This window comes from Manis javanica, chromosome 8 (assembly GCF_040802235.1).
Source record: "Manis javanica isolate MJ-LG chromosome 8, MJ_LKY, whole genome shotgun sequence".
In the NCBI taxonomy this organism is placed as follows: domain Eukaryota; kingdom Metazoa; phylum Chordata; class Mammalia; order Pholidota; family Manidae; genus Manis; species Manis javanica.
Genome location: NC_133163.1, coordinates 5,863,326 through 5,883,547, shown reverse-complemented (window position 1 = coordinate 5,883,547; position 20,222 = coordinate 5,863,326). Strand labels below are relative to the sequence as shown.

The window sequence follows — 20,222 nt, the reverse complement described above, 5'->3', positions numbered from 1 at the left end:
GATAACAGTGTTTACTACGTGCAAAGCTGTGCTTCTCCCCAGAAATGTGGGTGCCCCAGGGATACATGGTATGGCATAAAGGCTCACAGGGGAAACTGGGCGGTTTTCCTACCATGCCACTATGACTTGATGGTAAGCCATTAACATGATTTTAAAACCACAGCAAACATAAAATCCAACCCCACACGGGCTGCCAACAGTTATACTGAAAAATGAGTCTCATATTTTTATCTTATAGATCAGAAAACAGAGAGGGGTATAGCAACTAATTCCAAATTATATTTAAATAGCAAGGAAGATGTGGAATTAGGATTTCAACTCAGGTTTGTCTTACTACAAAGCTCAAGTTTTTTCAGTGCAGCCACTGGCCTCTCTCTTGGCCATGGCTGCTTATCCCATCGCTGCTTCAACCCTCCCTTGAATCACGCTCAGGACTGTGCTCCTTTCCCTCCATCATTCAAATGCCCCCTTCCTGATTAAACTGTCCCCAGCTAATATGGACATGGGATGACACCCCAGCACATTGAGTTCACTTTCAAAATGCAATTCCAAGGATCTCAACTCAGTAACTCATCCAAATCTGCACTAGTTTGTAAAGAGTAATTTAAATTTTATGCTTAGATTTTTTTTCTATGTTGGTTCCCCTGTTTTTATATCCTTAACGAGTCAAATGACTCCAAAAATGATTTTATATTTGTAGGTTGCTAAAAATAAGTGATGTTTGTTAAATGACAACAAGCAAGAATGCACTTTAAAATACGTTCTCTTAACCACACCAGGTGGCTAAAGCCAGGAAGGCTGTGAAATGAGCTAATGAGAAGACTTTCTGACATGGAGGTACAGTGACCAGTGACCAGTGTCAGTCAGGCCCCAGACAATCAATCATTAGAAGGGAATGATGGTGATATTTGGAATCATGTAGACATATGAGATTATTTGTTTCTATATATGAATACACAGCGTTGTTTCTCAGCCTCAGCACTACTGACATTTTTGGGCTATGCACGCTTGGGCTGTGCTTTACCACATACCGGGTAGAGCAGCCCAGGAGCTGACTCCTGAGCAACTGGGAAAGGGGAGACTCAGGAGGCAAAGACGCTGCCCCTCTCTCAGCCCTGGAGGGAACGAGCACCACCTAACTGCTGCGCAACTGGAAAGCAGAGCTAATGCTGCCTGAACCACCACAGCACAGAAAGGAGTAATCAGATGTGATTCCCATGCTCACAGCTGTACAGATTTTTATGAATCTTACTTAGCACTAATTAAAAGTAATACACAGTACACTCTGAAAGACATAAGAACTCAGTATTAGAATTTAGTAAATGAATTGTATTTTACCATACACACACACACATACACACACGTGTGTGTCTGTGTGTATTTATGAACCCACATATGAACTTTCATTTCCTTGGAAAATTTGTACATGGCACACCTTTTTTAATTAGATACATTTTATAGGTTCTAAAATTTCATTGCAATTTTTTATTTCAGAAAATCTTTCATAACTTAGTGACTTTCATAACTGCTGCTTACAGTAACACTGAACACTGATGAAGTCAGGTACAATCAAACCGTATTTCAGTGATATTTCTGTAAAAACAGAAATAGCAGACTAGAATTAGAATGCCTTTTAACTTAAAAAGCAAACTGTTAAGCACCCTAAATAAGATGTCAAGTGGAACATTTATGCAGTTACCAGCTGCTCACCTGGATGACTTTGTAGAAATAGGCATACTGCCGAGCTGTGTTCTTATACTGGCTGAAGACATCATGTACTGCTTGTGTTGACTGAAGATGCCGAACTTCATCTTCTTCAAAGTAGAGAGGCGTGTCGTACTCGCAGGGCAGGGTCTGAATGTAAGGCTGCCAGAAAGAGTTAGGGTCGGCTCGCTCACACAGTAGATGAAAGGCCAGTGTGATGTTTCCCATGGCTTGAAGAATTCGGTCTTGAGAATATAAGGGCCCTGAATTAACCCAGAAGTTAACAGCGTAAGTTCCATAACTACTTCAAAAAGTATTCACTCAAAATATCCATTAAAGTTAAGAAATAACTGAAAAGTCTGTAACATTTAAAGTAACATGCACCTTTCTTTTGACATCCTACTATATCAGATTATAAGCACAGAAGACATGACAGAGATGTAGGAGAGTATTTCACTAGTTGAGAAAACAACCAAATATGGTGCTTCGCTCCACAAAATAAATCTTACATATTTTTGTCATTTGCACTTTGCCTTGAACAAACAGTCAGAAATTATTCTCACCCAACATTGAATTTTTAGCAGATTCAACAGTCATTAGTAATTTTCGTGGAACCCATAAAAATAATTCTTCTGCCTAGGAAGAAAAACATAAGAAAACAGCAGAGTTATCGAAACACAGTTACAATCCTCAATCCAAGTACTATGGTTAGAAATCCAATCATGCAAGAAATACAGTTTGAGGTGTACATTAGCACTTCATGTCTTCATTACTAATTATCAAGTGTATTTTTATATGTAAACATTTATGGTATAGTTAAATGAGTAGAGGCACAGTTTAAAATCCTGTTTCCAACAGAAAAACTATGTATACTGAGAAGAAATTAAAAATAGGGCTTTCAACTTTAATTTGAAGCAAATATAGTAATTTGGGGCAAAGTACAAAATTAGTTATTCTTTGCTGTACTTGTATTTTTAAGTTCTCAAAACAAAACATTTCTACCTCCAACAAAAACCCTAATTTGTCAACATAAATGACCCTGCTATTGAATTTTTGAAGCCAGAGTAACATCCCTTCCTCCACATGCTTGTCTTTAAAGCACCTAGTAACCAGCAAAAGCACAAGCCCAAAGACATATTTTGGCTAATTTTCTTCCCCAAAGAATTATCTCATATTTTAACAATAGGAGATGTTTCATTATGTCCTATGTATGTCTATCCTGCTTAAAACACACACACAGTAGTGGCTGGCCTGTGGTGCTGGCACCACAAGTGTCCTCATTATGTCCAAACTCACCAAAATGTATAAATCAAACATGTACAAACTTTTGTATTTCATTTATCTCAGTAAAGCTACACAAAAAAACATGCACATACTGAAGACAGACCAGAGCTATGATGTCCGGGCAGCTCTCACACAAATGATGCATCTCCTCTGATAAGAGGGAAGAACTCCTGCCTTTCACCAACCTCTGTGACCTGAATTATTTTTATGTGTGTCTTGTCCCTTACTACAGATTATAAGCAGCATGAAGAAAGAGATCTTAGTTTTTTGTTAAGCCTGGTGTAATAACAAGCACACATACTAGGTATTTAACAGATATTTAAGAAACCAGTGTATAATTTATCAATGTATTGATGAAAGGTTAACTACAATTTGACCAAAAATGTTGCTAGAGGTTTGAAGGGGCCCAAATAAATAACACCCATTCCTGCACCCAAGTTCTGAACCAACCAAAAGAGACACAAGACTACAACAGATGGTCATCAAAATATCACCTACTGAATCCCAGAATTAGACAGACTCCCCCACCTAGTTACAGGCAGAACTGGAGCCCCACAGGCCTCCCCACGTGTGGTCTGCCTCTGTAAAACTTATAGGATGGAGAGAGAACAGTGGGATAAATGCAGACAGGCAAGCAACCAAGACAGGTTCATTCTCCCCAAATCCTCAAACTAAGTTACACCTTCCCTCGTGCAGAGGCACGAGTGAGGTGCAGAGCCTGAGAATGTCTGTCTCTGCCTCTGGGCAGTGCTGTTCCTGCACCTGGAAGGAACAACCAAGAGGAGAGAAGAGCATTGGGCTCCCAGCGAATGCACACTCTCATTCCCCTTTCTGCTGTTACGTTTCAGTAGGTGGTACACCCACTCAGTTTCCACTCAGGTGCCACTCCAGAAAACTGCTCAATGTCCTTGACACTGTCCATCCTCCATCCCACATCCAGTCTGTCACAAACAAGGTCCTGTGTGACCTCCCGCCAAACCACCCACATCCTTCTCTTTATTTAAATCCCAAATCCTCTGAGACATGCTCCATGTCTCCTAACAGGGATCAGAATTTGCCCCAAGTCCTTGGTCAGTAACACAGCTCCCACGGAGGACAAGCTGGCAGGGGCTGCCTAGAACACCGGGCCTCAGTGGCCAGTGTGCAGACTGCTGTGGAGGAGAGGGAGCGTGGCTGCGTGCTGCCCGTTTGCCCACGAGGCCCAGAACAAACCGAAGGCGTCCGTCTCCGCACCGTGTGCCCTCCACACTGCACCACGATCCAAGCACACTGAGCCCCTCCAGACCAGCAGTTCATCAACTCACCTTGATATCTCTTGTGGCTCTCAAACCACAGCCTTCTTCTTTGAAGTTAACCATCTCAAATCCCTCGGCAGAAGCTCCATTTTCAGAGGCCCATTTCATGAGATCAGGAAAGTAATCTTCTCTTTTTCCATCAAAAGTAACAGACAGACCTACAGCAATCATGTGTTAGAAAACCAGAGCTACTTTTAGGACATTTATCATTCAAGCTGCTCTCAGAAAATAAACAGACCATACATAACATTGGAAGTAGTGATAATGCTCCAATCTTTAAAAAAATCAAAAACTAATCACCAGAGACAGATGGTAATTAAACTTACTGTGGTAACCATTTCATAATGTATATAAATATGGAATTATGTTGTACACCTGACACTAATACAACATTGGACGCCAATTACTCTTCAATAAAAAGGAAGAAAGGAAAGCATAAATAGGTTAAAAAATTTCTTAAATACACTGGAAAGGGCTGAAATCATACAAACTATGTTCTCTAACAACATAATTAAACTAGGAGTAAACGGAAAAGAAAGATATCTTGGAAGTCCCCAAACATTTGGAAATTAAACAGCATACTTCTAAATGACCCATGGGCAAAAGGGGAAATCACAAGGAAAAAAAGAAAACAGAAAACCTAATCACTAGGTACTCACAGAACATAACTAGTGATGGGAAAGGCAGATTAAAATCCTCAACTCCCTGTCAGCTATGGAGAAATATTTAGTGATCTGAGGAAGCAGGAATATTGGCTGGTAGGTTCAGTTAGGTGAGAAGAGACACTGCAGATGGACAGGGCAGCTTTCCGCTTTAAGCCCAATGGCCAGTCTCTCAGGCTCATTCATCATCCAGCTCAACGCAAGTCTCATGAAAACCAAAATCAACAGCTCATATAAGTGCACAAGGGGGCAGTTGTGAAGCTGAGCACAAACTAGAAAGCTCTGCTGCACAATTCTGTGGGATGACTTAAGTGAGTTGGATCTCTGTATCACTAGAAATAAAATATAACATTGTTTTTTTTAATTCAAGTGGTATGATACCATTTATGTAAATTTCTAAGACACCAATTACTATCATATATTGTTATGGGGTTTTACACATGGTAGGCAAACACTGTCAGTAAAGACAAACTTCCTGAGGAAGGGAAAGAGATGGAAGCACAGGGCTTCAGCTCTATCCGTAACACTTATTTCTTAAAGACAAATACAAAAGCAAAACAAAGGGCAGAGAGAGGAGGTGGGAGAGAAGGAAAGAACTGGAACCAGTAAGACTTTGTGTGGATTCAGCTTGGGCAGTGGATTCATAGGCACCATTATGTTATTGTCTAGACTTTTCAGCATGTTAGAAATACTCAAAAAGATGAAAAGCTATGCACAGGAAAACCCATTATGTTCGGACAGATAAAGGGAGAGGACAGGGACTCCACAAACCCGATGTAATCACCAGTCAACTGTACTCGCGAAGGGGCTGCCCACACAGTGCTGGCCACATGAGATGGGCAGACGCCGCCTAAAGGAACAGACTGATGTGTCGGGGATAGTTCCCGACACAACTTGCTCTCACCTCCTGAGAACTAACAAACGATCTAGCTTTAGGGCCAGGTGAAGCCAACGGCCTCTACTCAGAAGAGGTTCTCGGGCTATATACACGTTTTTCAGCCTGATGTGGTGAGCCATGATAAGCACAGTCGGCCACGTAATGCAAATGAACACGTTAGAAAGGCACCTGTCACCATGCGGGGTGTAAGACCATCTGACCTAAAGACTGCTTTTGTAGAGGTGTATGGGAGAGCAAGAAAACTGCTGCTTCTGAGAGAAAATAGGAAACAAACCCTCTGCTGACTTACTCTCATAACAATAAATAAAAAGGGCGTCTAAGCAGGTTTTTCCCATCCTTTTAAATGTAGGCTCCATGTTTCGTTTCTCCTTCTCCTGTCCTCGTGGCCCTGCATACCAATCCCTGCTTTCTTGCTTTACAGACAAAAACAATCAGTATATTGAATATGCTTTTTAAACTGACACTTGGCCCCATCACCAACCTGAGAATCATTAAGACATCTGAATTTACCCCATAAAACACAGCTTAGGAAATAAAACCACATCTCTTACTTGAGGTCATCATAAATCTTGGTGAAATACTAACCAGTCCGTATATTTGTGTGCTGCCCACTCACAGCATTATGCACTGACCTCAAACTCTAACATAAACACAATATGGAAAAGCATATTTCAATATCTATTTCATTAAATAAAGGTGGTGTCATTTTAGCCCCCAGACACATACATTTTTTCTCCCTAAACGCAACACGTTTACCCCCACAAAACAGGCAACAGCATCCCAGTGCTGGGAGGGATCAGGGCAATGTCCCACCACAACCTCTCTGCCGCCGAGGCGACCTTCTAGCGACCCCGCAGAGAGGCACGGGGGGCACTGAGACCTCTGCTGCTACCTAGGCCTTTCAGACTCAGGCCAAGTCTGCGCATCACTCGATTAAGGTCTGATGGATCATTCCAGACAATTTACCTTTCTGTTTTTTTCGAATTTTCTCGACTAGGGACCTGATCTGCACATACTCCTCCCATTCTTTTCCTGGACCCGGTGCAGGACTGCTGCATTCTGTAACAGAAAAGCCATAGAACTCAAACATTTCTTTCAACTCCACCACTTCATCTTCAGAAGAGGACTTGGGTTTTGTTATTGCTAAAGGACAAAGATACCACAGCATGATGATAAAGGTGAGAAGTATAAATCAAGTGTACTTTTCAAAGCATATAAACCAAAGCATCTGAAACCATTCAAATGCCACTCATTAAACTCTGGCCCAGCACCTGAGTGTGAGCACCTAGCGTGCATCTACCTCGTTCTTGTTGCTCTGATCAGCTTTCCTCAGAATACACTTGGAAACAGGAAAATCTAAAAAGGTGAGCTGAAATGCAAAGCATTTCCCTAAAAACTCCTCAAGATGGTGAAAAGAAGGTAATATTTAAAGTTAACGTTTCTTTCTAGTTAAACCCCATAACAATGTCTCTCTGGGGGAACCAGTTAAATTGGACATAAGGACAATTAGTCAACAAATATTTCACATCCATGTGTAGGGCTCTATATTAAGCACTCTGGGGGAGTTACAAAAAGAGGTGGCACAGTTGCTGCTAAAAAAGAAGCTAAGATTCGACTGCAGGGCCAGAACCAAAGACCACGCTCGGCCTGGGAGGCTGCGCCCCAGCACTGGCCTGTCAGCAGCACACTCCTTTGTGAGCGGCCATTCTGGTTTAGACAGCGAGCCCCTCCCATGCTCCTGCCAGCCTTCCTGCCGCCCCTGCTCTCACAGAAGAGAGTCAATGTGGTAAATAATGCACAGAAACTAGCTCTGTGCTAACCCAGAACTACTTAAGTTAACCAGTCTTACTTCATTCTTCCACCAGCAAATACCGACTGAGGGGAGGGGAGGCCCTGCAATACAAGAAAGAACCTGTCCTCACACTGCTTACGGCCCAGTGGGCAAGTGAGGCAGGGAGCGGTCGGCACACAGTGCTCTGTGGGGCACCCACACGGCTCTTGGAGATGGAGTCCATGGAAGCACTTCGGTAGGACCTGACCCTGACTTGGTTGCTGCCTGCTTCTGGGCAGGAGAGAAAGCTAAATTTTTATTTGGGGTTTAGCCTATCACATAATCTAAACATAAACAGGCAAAGAAAATGAACTAAATGTAGCTAATGGAGTGACCACACCTTTGAAACAAGCAGCCCCAATTTAAATTCACAATTAAAAAAGGAAGTTACCAGGTTATGTTAAGTAACTAAAGCAAGCATAGGCACTGAATAGCTATCTAATTCCCTTGAACCAAGAACTCATCACTTCAGCTCGTGAAAACTGGAAAACTACTACTGAATTACAGAAAATAAAGGAACCACTCTAGTCAGGGCACAGAGTTCCAATGGCATGCTGGCTGACAGGCACGCCGTGCTCAATTTGGGCTGTACAGCCCCTATCACACCTTCACGAGCAGTAGCTCATGTGGTCCTCATTACAGTCTTTATTTACCCATGTGGACACCGAGACTCAGGGATGAAGTAATTTGTCCAAGGCCACACTGTTAAAAAGTAGTAGAGCACATCCTTGCCCACCAGCCCAGGGAAGACACGTTTTGGGTTGCTGTGCTTTAGAAGTTTTACGTTCAATCCACACAAGCCTCATTAATAGTTCCACAGTCCTGAAAGGCCCCAGCATCACCATTTACAGACGGGTGACTGTAAGGCAGAGGCGTTCTGCAACTCGCCCAGGTCACACAGCTAGGAGGCTGGGGTGTGAACACAAGTGTGTGCCCCATCATGCTTCGCCAAAGTGACTCTCCCTGGCAGCACCCAGGACGCAGAGCAGTGAAAGCGCACGTGCCCCACCTGAAGGCAGGAAGGCCGAGAGTAACTTACTCTGCAACAGCTCACTGGTTAAGTTCAAGGTTTCCTTCGGGGACATACTTGCTGGAGCACCAGTGCCTGATTTTTGTGTTTTTACTCGACTCTTCTTACCCATTTTCTGACTACAGAGAAAAAAGAAAAGACAGAGAAAAGCATTACATTTCCAAAGAACAAAGTCAAGTGATAAAACGTGGCATGCCAGTGGCATAGCCTTGACATGCTAATATCTTACCTCATAGGCACCATATCCTGAAGTTCCCTTCCAGAAAAAGAAATGCGTAACAAATATTATATTTGGAGGCTGACTTGCCAATGGGTTTCAGCCCCGGGCAAGTTCACTATGGATTCAGTGTGACCAAAGAAATGACAATAAAATGCTGAAAGGGTTATACCCAACTTTATTTCCATGGTGGCAGGTCAATCACCAAAATCCCATTCACTCAGAGTGAGTACGCATGCAGCAAGCTGATCTCTGCCTCTGGGCCTCTGTCCTCGGCGCTGCCACCACTCCGGCCTCTGCTCTGCTCTCCTGCAGCCTTGCAGCCATGCCACCATGTCACCCAGACCACTGGGCACAGCTCTTTATATAGTCAATAGCAACGTATTGCCCACATGTGTGTAGTGAGCTAACCAACCAGGGCCAGGTGAGAATCCTGGCCACAGGAACCTTCATTTTATCCACAGAGGTTCTCAAATGAAAAACAATCTGCTTTTGGAGAAGACAAGTAATGACTCCATAACATCTTATTATGTTGATAGACAGTGACTGCAATGGGGGGGTGAAGACTTGATAACAGGTGAATGTTGAAAACACTGTGTTGTATATGTGCAACCAACATAAGATTGTCTATCAATGATACTTTAATAAAAACAAGAGAAAAACAATTTGCTTTGTAGTCTCTGGAAGAAAAATTTGTTCCTTTTCACCTACAAAACTATAGCAGAAGCAAATTTTACCCTCTCCATACCTAACACTCTTAGGCCCTCTCTGTACCTCCTGAGGGCACCTCTGCAGAGGACCACTGCCCTTGCCTGAGAATAACAAAGGCCACCCATAAGTCTGCAAAGGACTTTGTTTTTGGTGGTTTTGTATTTTGGGTTTTTTCTGAAGTATAGCTGGCATACAGTATTAGTTCTAGGTATACAACATAGTGATTCAACATTTGTATACATTATGAAGTGATCACCAGGATAATGCTAGCTGCCATCTGTCACCATATAAAGTTGTTACAATACTATTAGCTGTACTCCCTCTGCTGCACAGTGTATTCTCATGACTTAATTTATAATTGGAAGTCAGTACCTTTCAATCCTCTTCCCCTATCTTGTGCTTCCCCTTAGGAAGGACTTTAATCACAGTCCCAAACACAGTTTGGCAGGGGAGAACCATAGAAGCCCTGGCCTCTCCCCTCAGCCCTGCTAGCAAGCCTGCTTGTTTTAGGCTCTAGACAACTGGAGTGTTACTCTGTTGAGGCCCTCTGGGCATCCCCCTTTTCTTAGCAAGCCAGGAGGGAAGTGAGCCCCACATAGCCATGCTCTCCTGCACCAGCCCTCACAGTGTGGGGGGGATACCCGGACTACCAAACAGGCTACCTCACTCTGCCCGCAGCTCCTGACCTCACTTCACATCTTCCCTTAAGGATCCCCCCAACTCCCATGGCTCCTCAGCATTTAGATACCTGTCCTGAGAAAATGATCATTAATTAAAATAGCAGAAGGAACCCTGTATGCAGCACTTCAACCTCTGCCAGGTCCTGGGCTAAGATCTATCTCTGAAATTCAATCTGCCTAGACCCTCTAATCAGCGAAGTTATCCTCATCTTTCAGATGAGTTCTCAGAAAGGTCAAGTTCTTCGTCTTTGTCCAAGGTCACACACCAGGTAAGAGGCACAGCTAGAAATGGAACTCCCATCTGCCTGATCCTAAATCCTGTGCTCAGCCACTACCCCCCCTGCCTCTGCTAACATACAGTGGAAAAGCACAGGGCGTTAGAGGCTAGAGGGTCTGCCAGAGCCAACATCCAGCCATGTCCTGCCAAGTGCCTTCGCCCTTGGGAGTCTCAGGCCACCTGTCCAATGCATCTCTTGATCATCTCTTACTTAGACAGTAACTCTAGTCTCTTATGTGCCTCCCTGCCCAAGCCCACTGCTACTGCTCTGTCCCCAAACTGTCACCCCCACCCCAGCACTTGGGAGACCAGCAATACCAGTGGCAGCCAGCACCTCACACACCTCTACTCTGTCCCGCTACTTCCTCCACTACACCCCTCACCTACCACACCTGAGTCTCTGGTTAACTCTTGCTTTCTCCAAAAACCGGGCTAAGTCTTCCCCTTCCTAATACTCCCTTCTTCTGTTACCCCCCGGACCCCACTGCACTGAAAGACATGGGCCAGCATCAGTTTTCCTCCTAGATAACAGGCTCCCTGAGGGCACCCTCCCCGGCTTACTTCTGTTTGCGTCTCCAACTTCGAGCCCAGAACTCAGCCCGCAGCAGGTTCTCGGCACAGGATGCTCTGTGAATTCCTAAGAGCATTCCTTCCTTCAGGCAGTTCTTATGTGAGGTCAAATATGTATTCCTGAAGTCTCTACCCAAGGGCCAAGGTTTCTATCTCCTTGGAACATCCAGAAAATGTCCACTTCCTGCTCCAAGTGAGACCATTAAACATCTGGTCACAATGACCTGCAAACACAGTAGATTCCTCTGGCAGTAACATTCTGTAGTCAAACACTTACGGCTCAAGTTGTTGTCAAGATTTCTTTTTCCTTAAGACAGGTAACTGCTGGCTTTTAGAAATGAGTAATTGGCATAGAAATACAACACAGATGAAACTTTGAAACACATCAGTAAATTAGCACCTGAGAGAGCAGCTATATAGAGTATAATCTACGAAGGCCGGTCACTGAAGCCACTCCCCATTAAGACCCTCACCCCAATTCTTTCCTCCCTTACTGATTCATTTCTCTGCCTTTTCTTTTCCCCCTTTACACTCACAGTAATTTTTAAAAAATCAATACACTCATGTCGTGGGCTATTATGAAGGCAAGGGAAGGATACTGTGGAGTCTCAACATTCCAGGGACTCTCCCTTCCCACCCCTCTACCCAAACTTTGCCTTTATAAACAAAGGGGTCACTACACACAGGGAAGCACAGCACCTGATGAGCACATGGCCACCACCCCAACCAGGGAACCAGCGTACTAAGCCCTCCGAGACTCCCTCAGCCTCTGCTACTCACGGGCCATCCCCATCTTTTGACTAATATGCAAGTGGCACCCATAATCAACAACCGCTCATGACCAATCAAGTAATTCTTTTACACAAATAATCTGTATAGTGGAATGAATGCATCAGGAGAAAAAAGATACAGTGCATTTAGAGACCTTGGCTGGCTGGGGTGGTGGGTAGTGAAGGATGGTACTGGAAATGTCACCCATTTTTCAAAGTACAGTTCACACATACTGAACCTGAACAGACTGAGATGGGTTTCAGCTGTGTTTTTGTTTTAATTCTAAATGTAAAGGATATATATTTGTATTTTTCCTGAATTGCTTTCAACAAAATGTAACTAGAATAAACATTTTGGATTACATTTATTTGGCAATTTATCCAGGAGACCTTAGCTTTAACACAGCATCTGTTTTTCAATGTATCCATCTACCCAGCTTTTCAGATGGATTGACAGAAAGAGAGAGTGATCCTATGGTTTCCTCCTACCTCAGGCACCCAGCTGTAAATGTACTTGAAGGGAGTGTGAGAACCTGTCTAATCTTTATGTCGGAAGAAAAGAATCTCGCTAAAATATTTTGCAGGCCATTAGGATCAGATTACTACATTCCAAATTAAATACACAACTTAAAAGGATGATGGTTTAGGAAAATGAAGCACTCCCAAATTGTAAAGTATTTCACTTTTCTCTCCTGTGCGATGTTTTCTCTCCTACAGAAAATGGTAATATACAGTCCTTGCTATGTTAACTGACACCAGTGCCTATCACAAACATGTTCTCTCTTTGCACAGTAGCAGGGCCCAGTAGTAGGGTCAAGCCAAAGTAACTCATACCACTTTAAATGGCTGACTAAGCACCCATCAGTCCAATCTCTATCGAAGGAGGTGCTAATGTGCCACAACTCAATACCAACAAGTCAAGGCAAGGAGGCAGACAAGAGGGTAGAATTAGTTTCAACTGAGGAGCTACTAAAGTACCAAGATGAATGTAGACCTACAAGGTTCATGTAAGTAAAATTTAATCTTTATACAGAATAATTTGGCCATCAGAAAGACAGAGATATATAAACACAAATTTTAGATTTAAAAAAAAAACAGATGTTTCTTGCTACAATGTTTTTGCTATTTTTCCACTAATTTACATGATAATTTTAGAGACGCGTAAACCATTTCTGATTGACTTTTCAATATAGGATAGCTTCAGTTCTAAACTGCTGAATTAAGTTATAAATACACTTAAATTGAAATGAGGCTTCTATTTAAAGGATGTTGAAAAAAAACCCTCATAAAGCAAATAATCATTTGGTATCATGAAGAATCCTTTCCTATTATATCTCTTTAAAATAAAATAGAAAAATGTTAAGCATGAAGGAACTGAGGTAATCTGCCAAGAAATTACTTTCAAACCACCCACATTCCTCCAATAAAGGTTCAAGACTCCAGAATTGTGGAATATCAGGTTTGGAGAGATTCTGGGGGTTCTCTGTGTTAATCCTCAACCGTGAACAGTTTTAAATTAATGACGTCTAACGCTACACAGCAGTGATGGCTGGCAAAGTGCTTTGCCATCCACCGCCAAACTCCAGTCTGAACACCCTGGGGCCGCGTCACCCCCAGAAGAGACGCACCACTAAGGCCAGCTGCCGCGGCCAAGTACCAGAGGCAGGAACAGAGCAGCGGTGCAGAGGGTGCTCCTCTGCTCGCCCACAACAGGCCCCCGGCTGCTGTGCATTCACTTCTGTGGCAGAGCTCCTACTACTGTTTGAAAGTTCGTCATCCTATTTAACCTGTTCCAATTCTGCCTTTCAAAGAGAAACAACCACCCTTCACATTTTTGAAGACAGCTTTCTGACTCACCAAAGTCTTCTTTTCTCCAGGGACCTAACATGGCCCCTCGCGATTTACCTCTCCAAAGCGGACCAAACCACCTCTGCATACTACACCTCAGTGAAAGGTTTTTTCCTCAGTCAACAAAACCCTACATATGTGCTCTGAGAGGGGCATAGTTCAACAGGACCATTGCCTTCCTGGAACTCAACTCACAGAGGTTTTACTGACACACAAGAGACCTCCCTAGCTCTTCTACCAGCCAAGTGAGCAAGGGAATTACTTCATTCCTTCAGTGTCCATTTCTTGAGTCATGCAAAGATGAGTGAGATAGGGTCCCATAGCCTTTAGGACTATCAACTAAAGCCTTTTGATACATAAACTGACCTCCAGTAAGATAGAGGCACTATAATGATCAAACAACTGAGTTTTTGAGGCACTATAATGATCAAACAACTGAGTTTTTGAACCTAAATGCAATTATTCATGCTAACTGTCATACTGTTTGTTTCTAGGCTACTGAAATTATGTCATCCCTGCCACATCTGGGCCCTATGGCAGGTCCCCAACATGATCATCTTCATAACCTCATCATTTCAGCATTTACTTTATCAGAACTGAGGTAAGCATTTTACACAATTGATAAAGATACATTATGCCCCCTTTACAGATGAGAAAGTTTAAGTTTAGAGGTTGATTAATTTTATGCAAGATTATCAATAGATTCTTGGGTGGTGGCAGAGCCTCACTAGCACATCTTGATAGAAAACTTTACTGATAATATTTCATGGATTCAGCTCAAAACTAAGCACTTACAAAGGTTCTGAAGGTTTGTTATCATCTCTGAAATGCAAAGTAACAATATTCCCTTACAGTAGTAAAACTACGATGTAAAGATTTTATCTTTAGCCTTTTAAAGCATGCAGACATTTTGCTGGCCTTGTTCAAATATATGGGAGTGGCCTCAGCCCAAACAGAAGCCATGAGCAAACCTTCCAAATAAGCTTGTGCCCATTCCCACATACCCAACACTGATCTTTGTGATGCCACTCTTGTCATGGATCAAAAAACTGCAGAAACCAAGTAGATGATCATGACATGTAACAATGCTAAATCATTAAATCAACAAATGAAAAACTTTATTAGTCATTAGTAAATGTGTTACAGTAGAAGCAACTTTACTGAGTATCTTTCAACACTAATTCTTACTTTCTCTTAACTGTACTTAATAGAAAACTATTGCTATTGAAGAGTCATGCCTATTTTCTGATTGAAACCTTTAAAGCACTTAGTCATAGAACTTTTTTAGACCTTGTTATGTTCTAATGAATTATATCCTAAAAAAAGTGGAACATGAAACTCAGAGTCATAAATAGGTATGTAATAAGCCTAAAATATTGCTTATTTATCAAGAGTTCTATGTAGATACCTAATTATCTACATTCTCTAGACAATTCTTTAGTCCTTCTAAAAAACAGGGAAAACATTTCTTTCTGGTCTGTCCCTTTTGCCCTTCCCTCCCTCCACACCCTCATTACTGAAGCTATGTATGTAAAACATTAAAATTTTACTTTGGCTTGGCAATCAGTATCCCTCAGATCCCTTTCAAAATCTTAACTTCAGAGTTGGACGTGTCTTTCAGTGTCAGCCAAGAGTGTTTGGACATATCTTGATTATTAATTAACTTCTATTTGGAAGTACTTGATTAAGAAAGGGTTTCAAAGTCTTAACTTTGGTATTTGAATTTTATAATCATTTGGAATCACTGTTCTTCAAATTGATTTCACTTGAAAACTGTCAATACCTGTATCTGTACCTCTTGTTTTACAATCTGTTTATTTCTAAAACCTAGAGGACACTCCCAAATGGTAATGGGGTCTATGGAGCTAATCTCTGGCTTGAGTTACTCGATGAATTTAACAACAAAAAACAAGCAGGACTTCTAATCTTGCCAATTCTGATAAAAAAGCTTTTTTTCCCTAAGACTATTAAGTGACCTAATAAAAAGTCTCAACTCCTTTGTAATAGAAAAATATATGTGTTAACATTTTGTCATAAGTTTTTCTTTAAGAATAAATGTTACGTAATTTAATTATAGTATTTACAAATCAAAACATTTAACCTCTCCTATTTTATGAGTAGAAAAATGAGATAAAAGGAAATCCAATATACAGAAGTCAATTTTGCCAAGTAAGATACACGTGTAAATGCAACAAAAGTGAAAACCGGAAAAATTTCAAAGCAAGGAATCCTTAATCTAATACTCTTAACTGGTTAACTATGACTCAGAATGAACTAATACCAAGATAAACAGTTCTATGACTACAGCAAGAGAAAAAGGATGCAGCAAATTAAAATATTTTTTCACTGATAAAATAATGGGCCCAAATGTAATACTAACTGAGAAAACAAATTGGCCACGAGCAACTTCCAAAGTAACATAAGAATAAAGATATAGTCAATGTACTGTTAAAAATGCTTAATGTCATCTTAATAAATGGCTCCTATTCCTCTGTGAGGAAACCATATCATGGCTGCAGTCCCAGGACTGAGGAACAAGCAGAGGAAACAAGCTTCTAACTCTTTCTCCACACCCCCGATGGAAGCACCAGGCACAGACAACCAGTTTCTAAAGACAATCTCCCAGTAAAAGGTATTCATCAAACTACACCAAAAAAAGGTAACAGTATTAGTCACATTTCTAAAAGCTACTTCAGATTAGTGATAAGATAAAAGGAGACATGATATTCAAACATTTTAAGTGATCTGGAAAGCCTCAAACTGAAGGACACCCAGTAAAAATGAATCCAAAGTAACCCTGAGCTAGCAGCTCAGATTTTTACACATATTTTTACTAAAATTCCACACCTGGTTTTACTGAATTCAATGCTTATCTACTGGATATTTACTTCAAGCAAGCCTCGTGCTAATAACCCTGATAACTTTTCTCTAGCTGTTGTCTTTGTCATTCTTTTCTAGATGTGAGAGCCCCAAGTTTTTAGGATGCTATTGTGAGCTCGCAAAAAAAATTTTTCCAATGGTCGAACTTTAGAGTGGAACGATATTTGAGTACAACCCTCACATCTTTCTCATTTTCCAGTGGCTTTTAAAGCAAAGGTTTGGTCATCACTGAATATGTGGCCTAAAAGTTCACTACACAGAGCAGCTCAGTAAGTGTTACTTTCTTAGTGACAGTCTTACTGCATTCCTGACAGAACTGAACCAAAACTTTCATTTCCACACCACATTCAGGTGTAAATGTTTTAATCTTTAAGTCCAAAATCATTCCTATGCCAGGAAAAAAGCACTGAGAAATGTCAGCATAATGGAGAAGAGATGAGAAGCAGCAACCATTTTACTCTCAGACTAGAGCTCCATGTCAGATATTACCTTGCAATTTTAAGTGCATACAAAACAGAGCAGACAGGAAGGGGGAGCAGGAGCCTAAAAACAGAGGTTGTTTGGGGTCCCAATAAAGAGGCTGTTCTGTGGCTTAGAACTCGGCTTACAAACCACTTTCTTGGGCCACAGAAAACCACCTCCTTAAATTGCTGGCATTTTACCAAAATATCAATCACAGCAGCCCCGGGGACTAATTTGGGTAAGGAAGGACTACATGCATAGCAGCCTATAGACACAATGTATCACAGTTCAAGCAAGTCTTGCCAAACTTTCACAGTGGAGAGGAACGCAGCTTTTTATTTTATTATATTCTCCAGCTAAATGCATTCACTTAAAATGGGGGGAAAAAAAACTCTCCAAGACTATCCTTGGCTAGTTCAGTTTTGAAATACAGCGGGGTTATTAAAAAAAAACGGGGGAGGGAGAGGTTACCATTTACTACACACGATAAAATTGACTTGAAGGTGTCCAGGTGAGTTTTGACAAACTCACACCTCTGTGCAGCCACCACCACTATCAAGCTATGGATTGCCCAGCGCTGAAACATTAACTCCGGGGATTCTTAAAAGCAAAATTAACCTGTCACATACTTTAAAAGTATTTTGGCTTTTGAAACAACAACGCCTTCATTTGGAAAAGGAAAACAATACCATCCAAGCTATCCTCAAGGTGTCAGTACTCGGCGGAGGTGAGGCCCCCGCAGCAGCGGCGCCCGTCACCTACGGGAGCCTTTTCCCCGAGCGGAAGCGGGGCTCAGAGCTGCGTCGCCAGGCCGGAGCCACGAGGAAAATAAGTTTAATGCCAGAACGACGAACTCCAAAGCACTGAATTTTTCTCCCTAGTAGGGCACAGAGCGTGTGGAAGACGGCCAGGGCGCGTGGGAAGAAAATGACCTATTTCCAACGACTGTTTTTATGACTGGACAGTGAGGGAGAGAAGCAGGGACCGGTCCCCGGGACCCGCGGTTTGGAGAGAGGAACACACAAGCCGCACAGCCCTCCCCGGCAGCGCTGACGGCGGGAGGAAGGAAGGAAGCGCGGGCGCGGGCGCGAGCCGGCCGCACGCAGAGCCGAGCCGCGAGGGCCGAGGGCCGAGGGCCGAGGGCCGGGCCGGTGGGCACCGCAGCCCAGAGGTCCCTGCACCTGCCGCCTCCTCCCGGCGGGCTTAACAGCGACCGGAGCGTGGGGCGCCCGAGGGCACACGGGGCTGCAGCCAGCGCGCCCCGCCCGGCAGGGCCGGAGGGCAGAGGCCGAGCGGCGCCTCCGACTCCGCCGGGCCCCACACCAGCCTTCCCGACCGAGCATACGGCACACGCCGCCCTCCGCACCCACGCCCGGAGCGGCGGCACAGATCTGGCCGGACACTGCCGCAGGGCGCCGGCCGGCCGGGGGGCCTTCGCAGCGCCCGGGGGGCGAGGGCGCGCGCGCGGAAGGGTGGCCGCCGGCACTCACCTGCCCGCTTGCCCCTTCGCGCAGCCGCGGCGGCGCCACACTCCGGCCGGTCCCACCGTCCGCCTCAACCAAGCCCCAGGCGGTGGTTGCGGCGGCGGCGGCGGCGGCGGCGGCGGCGGCAGCAGCAGCGGCAGCCGGACTGCAGGGGCGGGACGGCGGCCTGAGACGGCCCCGCCGCCGCGGCCCAACCCGACTGCTCCCGCCCCAGGGCCCCGCCCCAGGGCCGCCGCCGCCGTCGCCCATTGGCCCACGGCTCAGACGCGTGGAGGGCCACCCGTCAACCAATCAGAAGAAAGTAGAGCTCCCAAACCAGGGAAGAGTCGCCAGTCTCCTCCCAGCCCCGCCCCCCGGGTCGGTCGTCGCAGCTGACAGGAGGTGGGCCCGGCCGGGGTCGCATCTCGTCGGTCCGGCCTCCCTGGGCGATCGGGAATTCGAGAGCAACCGAACGTGCTAACGGAACTCGAACCTGAGAGGCGGGGCCCACGGCACCACTCCTCCAGTCAGCGCCGGGCGTGGAAGCAGTCCAGCCAATTGTGGTCTCCGAAGCAGCCAGGGACCGGGCCGGCTGCTGGTCCGGGGAAGAACGGTTAGGAGGCGGCAGAGGGAGGCCGCGCCAAGTCGTTGGTTTTCCGTCGTTGACGCAGCGCGATGACGTAGCGTCCCCGACATTCCATTTCCAAGATGGCTGCGGTCGGCGTGGAGAGACGTCGCTAAGAGGCTTACCTGAGGCGAGGGGTGAGTGACCGACTGACCGCGGACAGCGCTACTCCGCTCCCGCTTACCAGGAGGTCGGAGTAGAGTATGACCACCTGCTTCCATCCCCTGGCGGAGTCTCTCTTCCCGAATTCCGCCTCTTGTACCCCACCCCCACCCCCGGTACAGATCGAAGTTAGCGGGCGACGGCGGGGCGGCGGGACGGGCTTCGGGAGAGGGTCTGGGGCGCAGAAGCGAGGCAGGGAGGCCGGCGCAGACAGTAGAACAGGTAGTGGCCCTCGCAGTTGGGGGGGGGCGGTTTGGGTTTACGGACTTTCTGTTAGGTGAGGAAAAGGGGCGGGGGTCTTACACATGCGCGCACGCAGCCTCAAAACTGCACACTGCTCACATCTTCCCAGTTATTTCTCAGTGTGACGGTCTCATCCTTGGTTAGGCCCGAGACTTTAGGTATTCTACATCTGGGATACTCCGGCTTTGGAGTCCGAAGAGCCGCCTAACAAGGATGGGTCAAAGATTAAGGAAAAGGCCCTTCCGCGGTTAGGTTCGTTCTTGCCAACACACGGTCTTACCGACCCTCCTTGGTGGTTTGGTGTCTGACGAAAGGAATTGTTCTTCGGAATGTTGAGGCCTAAGTCTAGAGGTTATCTGAAAGCTCTTAAGACTATTACCAGCACAAAGCACGGTCAGTAACGCTGCCTGAATTTGAATTGATTGCCAGTTCAACGGAGCTTTCGCTAAGTCATCTGACGTTAGGAACGACTTCTAAGAGTAGTTACTTGAGGGTAGCCTTTTATGGTTGTTACGGTAAACTCGAAAATGCCCGTGTCTCTTGCTCTAAATCGCTCTTTAGAGATACCTGGCACTGTGCTTTGCCATTGTAGGCGCTGATTAAAGGTTTG

General features: G+C 44.5%; 2 protein-coding genes across 16 annotated transcripts in view; one reads left to right on the top strand and one right to left on the bottom strand.

Annotated features, from left to right (window-relative positions):
* Nucleotides 1-19,336, bottom strand: part of SETD3 (SET domain containing 3, actin N3(tau)-histidine methyltransferase) — a 74,045-nt gene extending 54,709 nt beyond the window's left edge. For 2 of the 5 annotated variants that reach the window (XR_012133677.1, XM_036991635.2), the window contains exons 1-6: nt 19,076-19,335; nt 8,714-8,823; nt 6,810-6,902; nt 4,293-4,441; nt 2,268-2,340; nt 1,711-1,967 (exon numbers count right to left, since the gene is read on the bottom strand). Coding sequence is in view for 4 of the 5 variants with exons in the window: in XM_036991635.2 (XP_036847530.2) it covers nt 1,711-1,967; nt 2,268-2,340; nt 4,293-4,441; nt 6,810-6,902; nt 8,714-8,823; nt 19,076-19,278 (885 nt within the window). In the remaining variant the exon portion in view is untranslated. Of the gene's footprint in view, nt 1-1,710; nt 1,968-2,267; nt 2,341-4,292; nt 4,442-6,809; nt 6,903-8,713; nt 8,824-11,150; nt 11,323-18,609; nt 18,791-19,075 lie in introns of those variants that run through there. The other 3 variants (XM_073241869.1, XM_036991638.2, XM_036991634.2) reach the window with 3 other exon arrangements.
* The window catches only part of CCNK (cyclin K), a 29,977-nt gene continuing 28,960 nt past the window's right edge, over nt 19,206-20,222 (top strand). For 9 of the 11 annotated variants that reach the window (XM_073241873.1, XM_073241877.1, XM_073241876.1 and 6 more), the window contains exon 1: nt 19,206-19,344. The gene's annotated coding sequence lies outside the window, so the exon portion shown is untranslated. The remainder of the gene's footprint in view (nt 19,345-20,222) is intronic. The other 2 variants (XM_073241879.1, XM_073241874.1) reach the window with 1 other exon arrangement.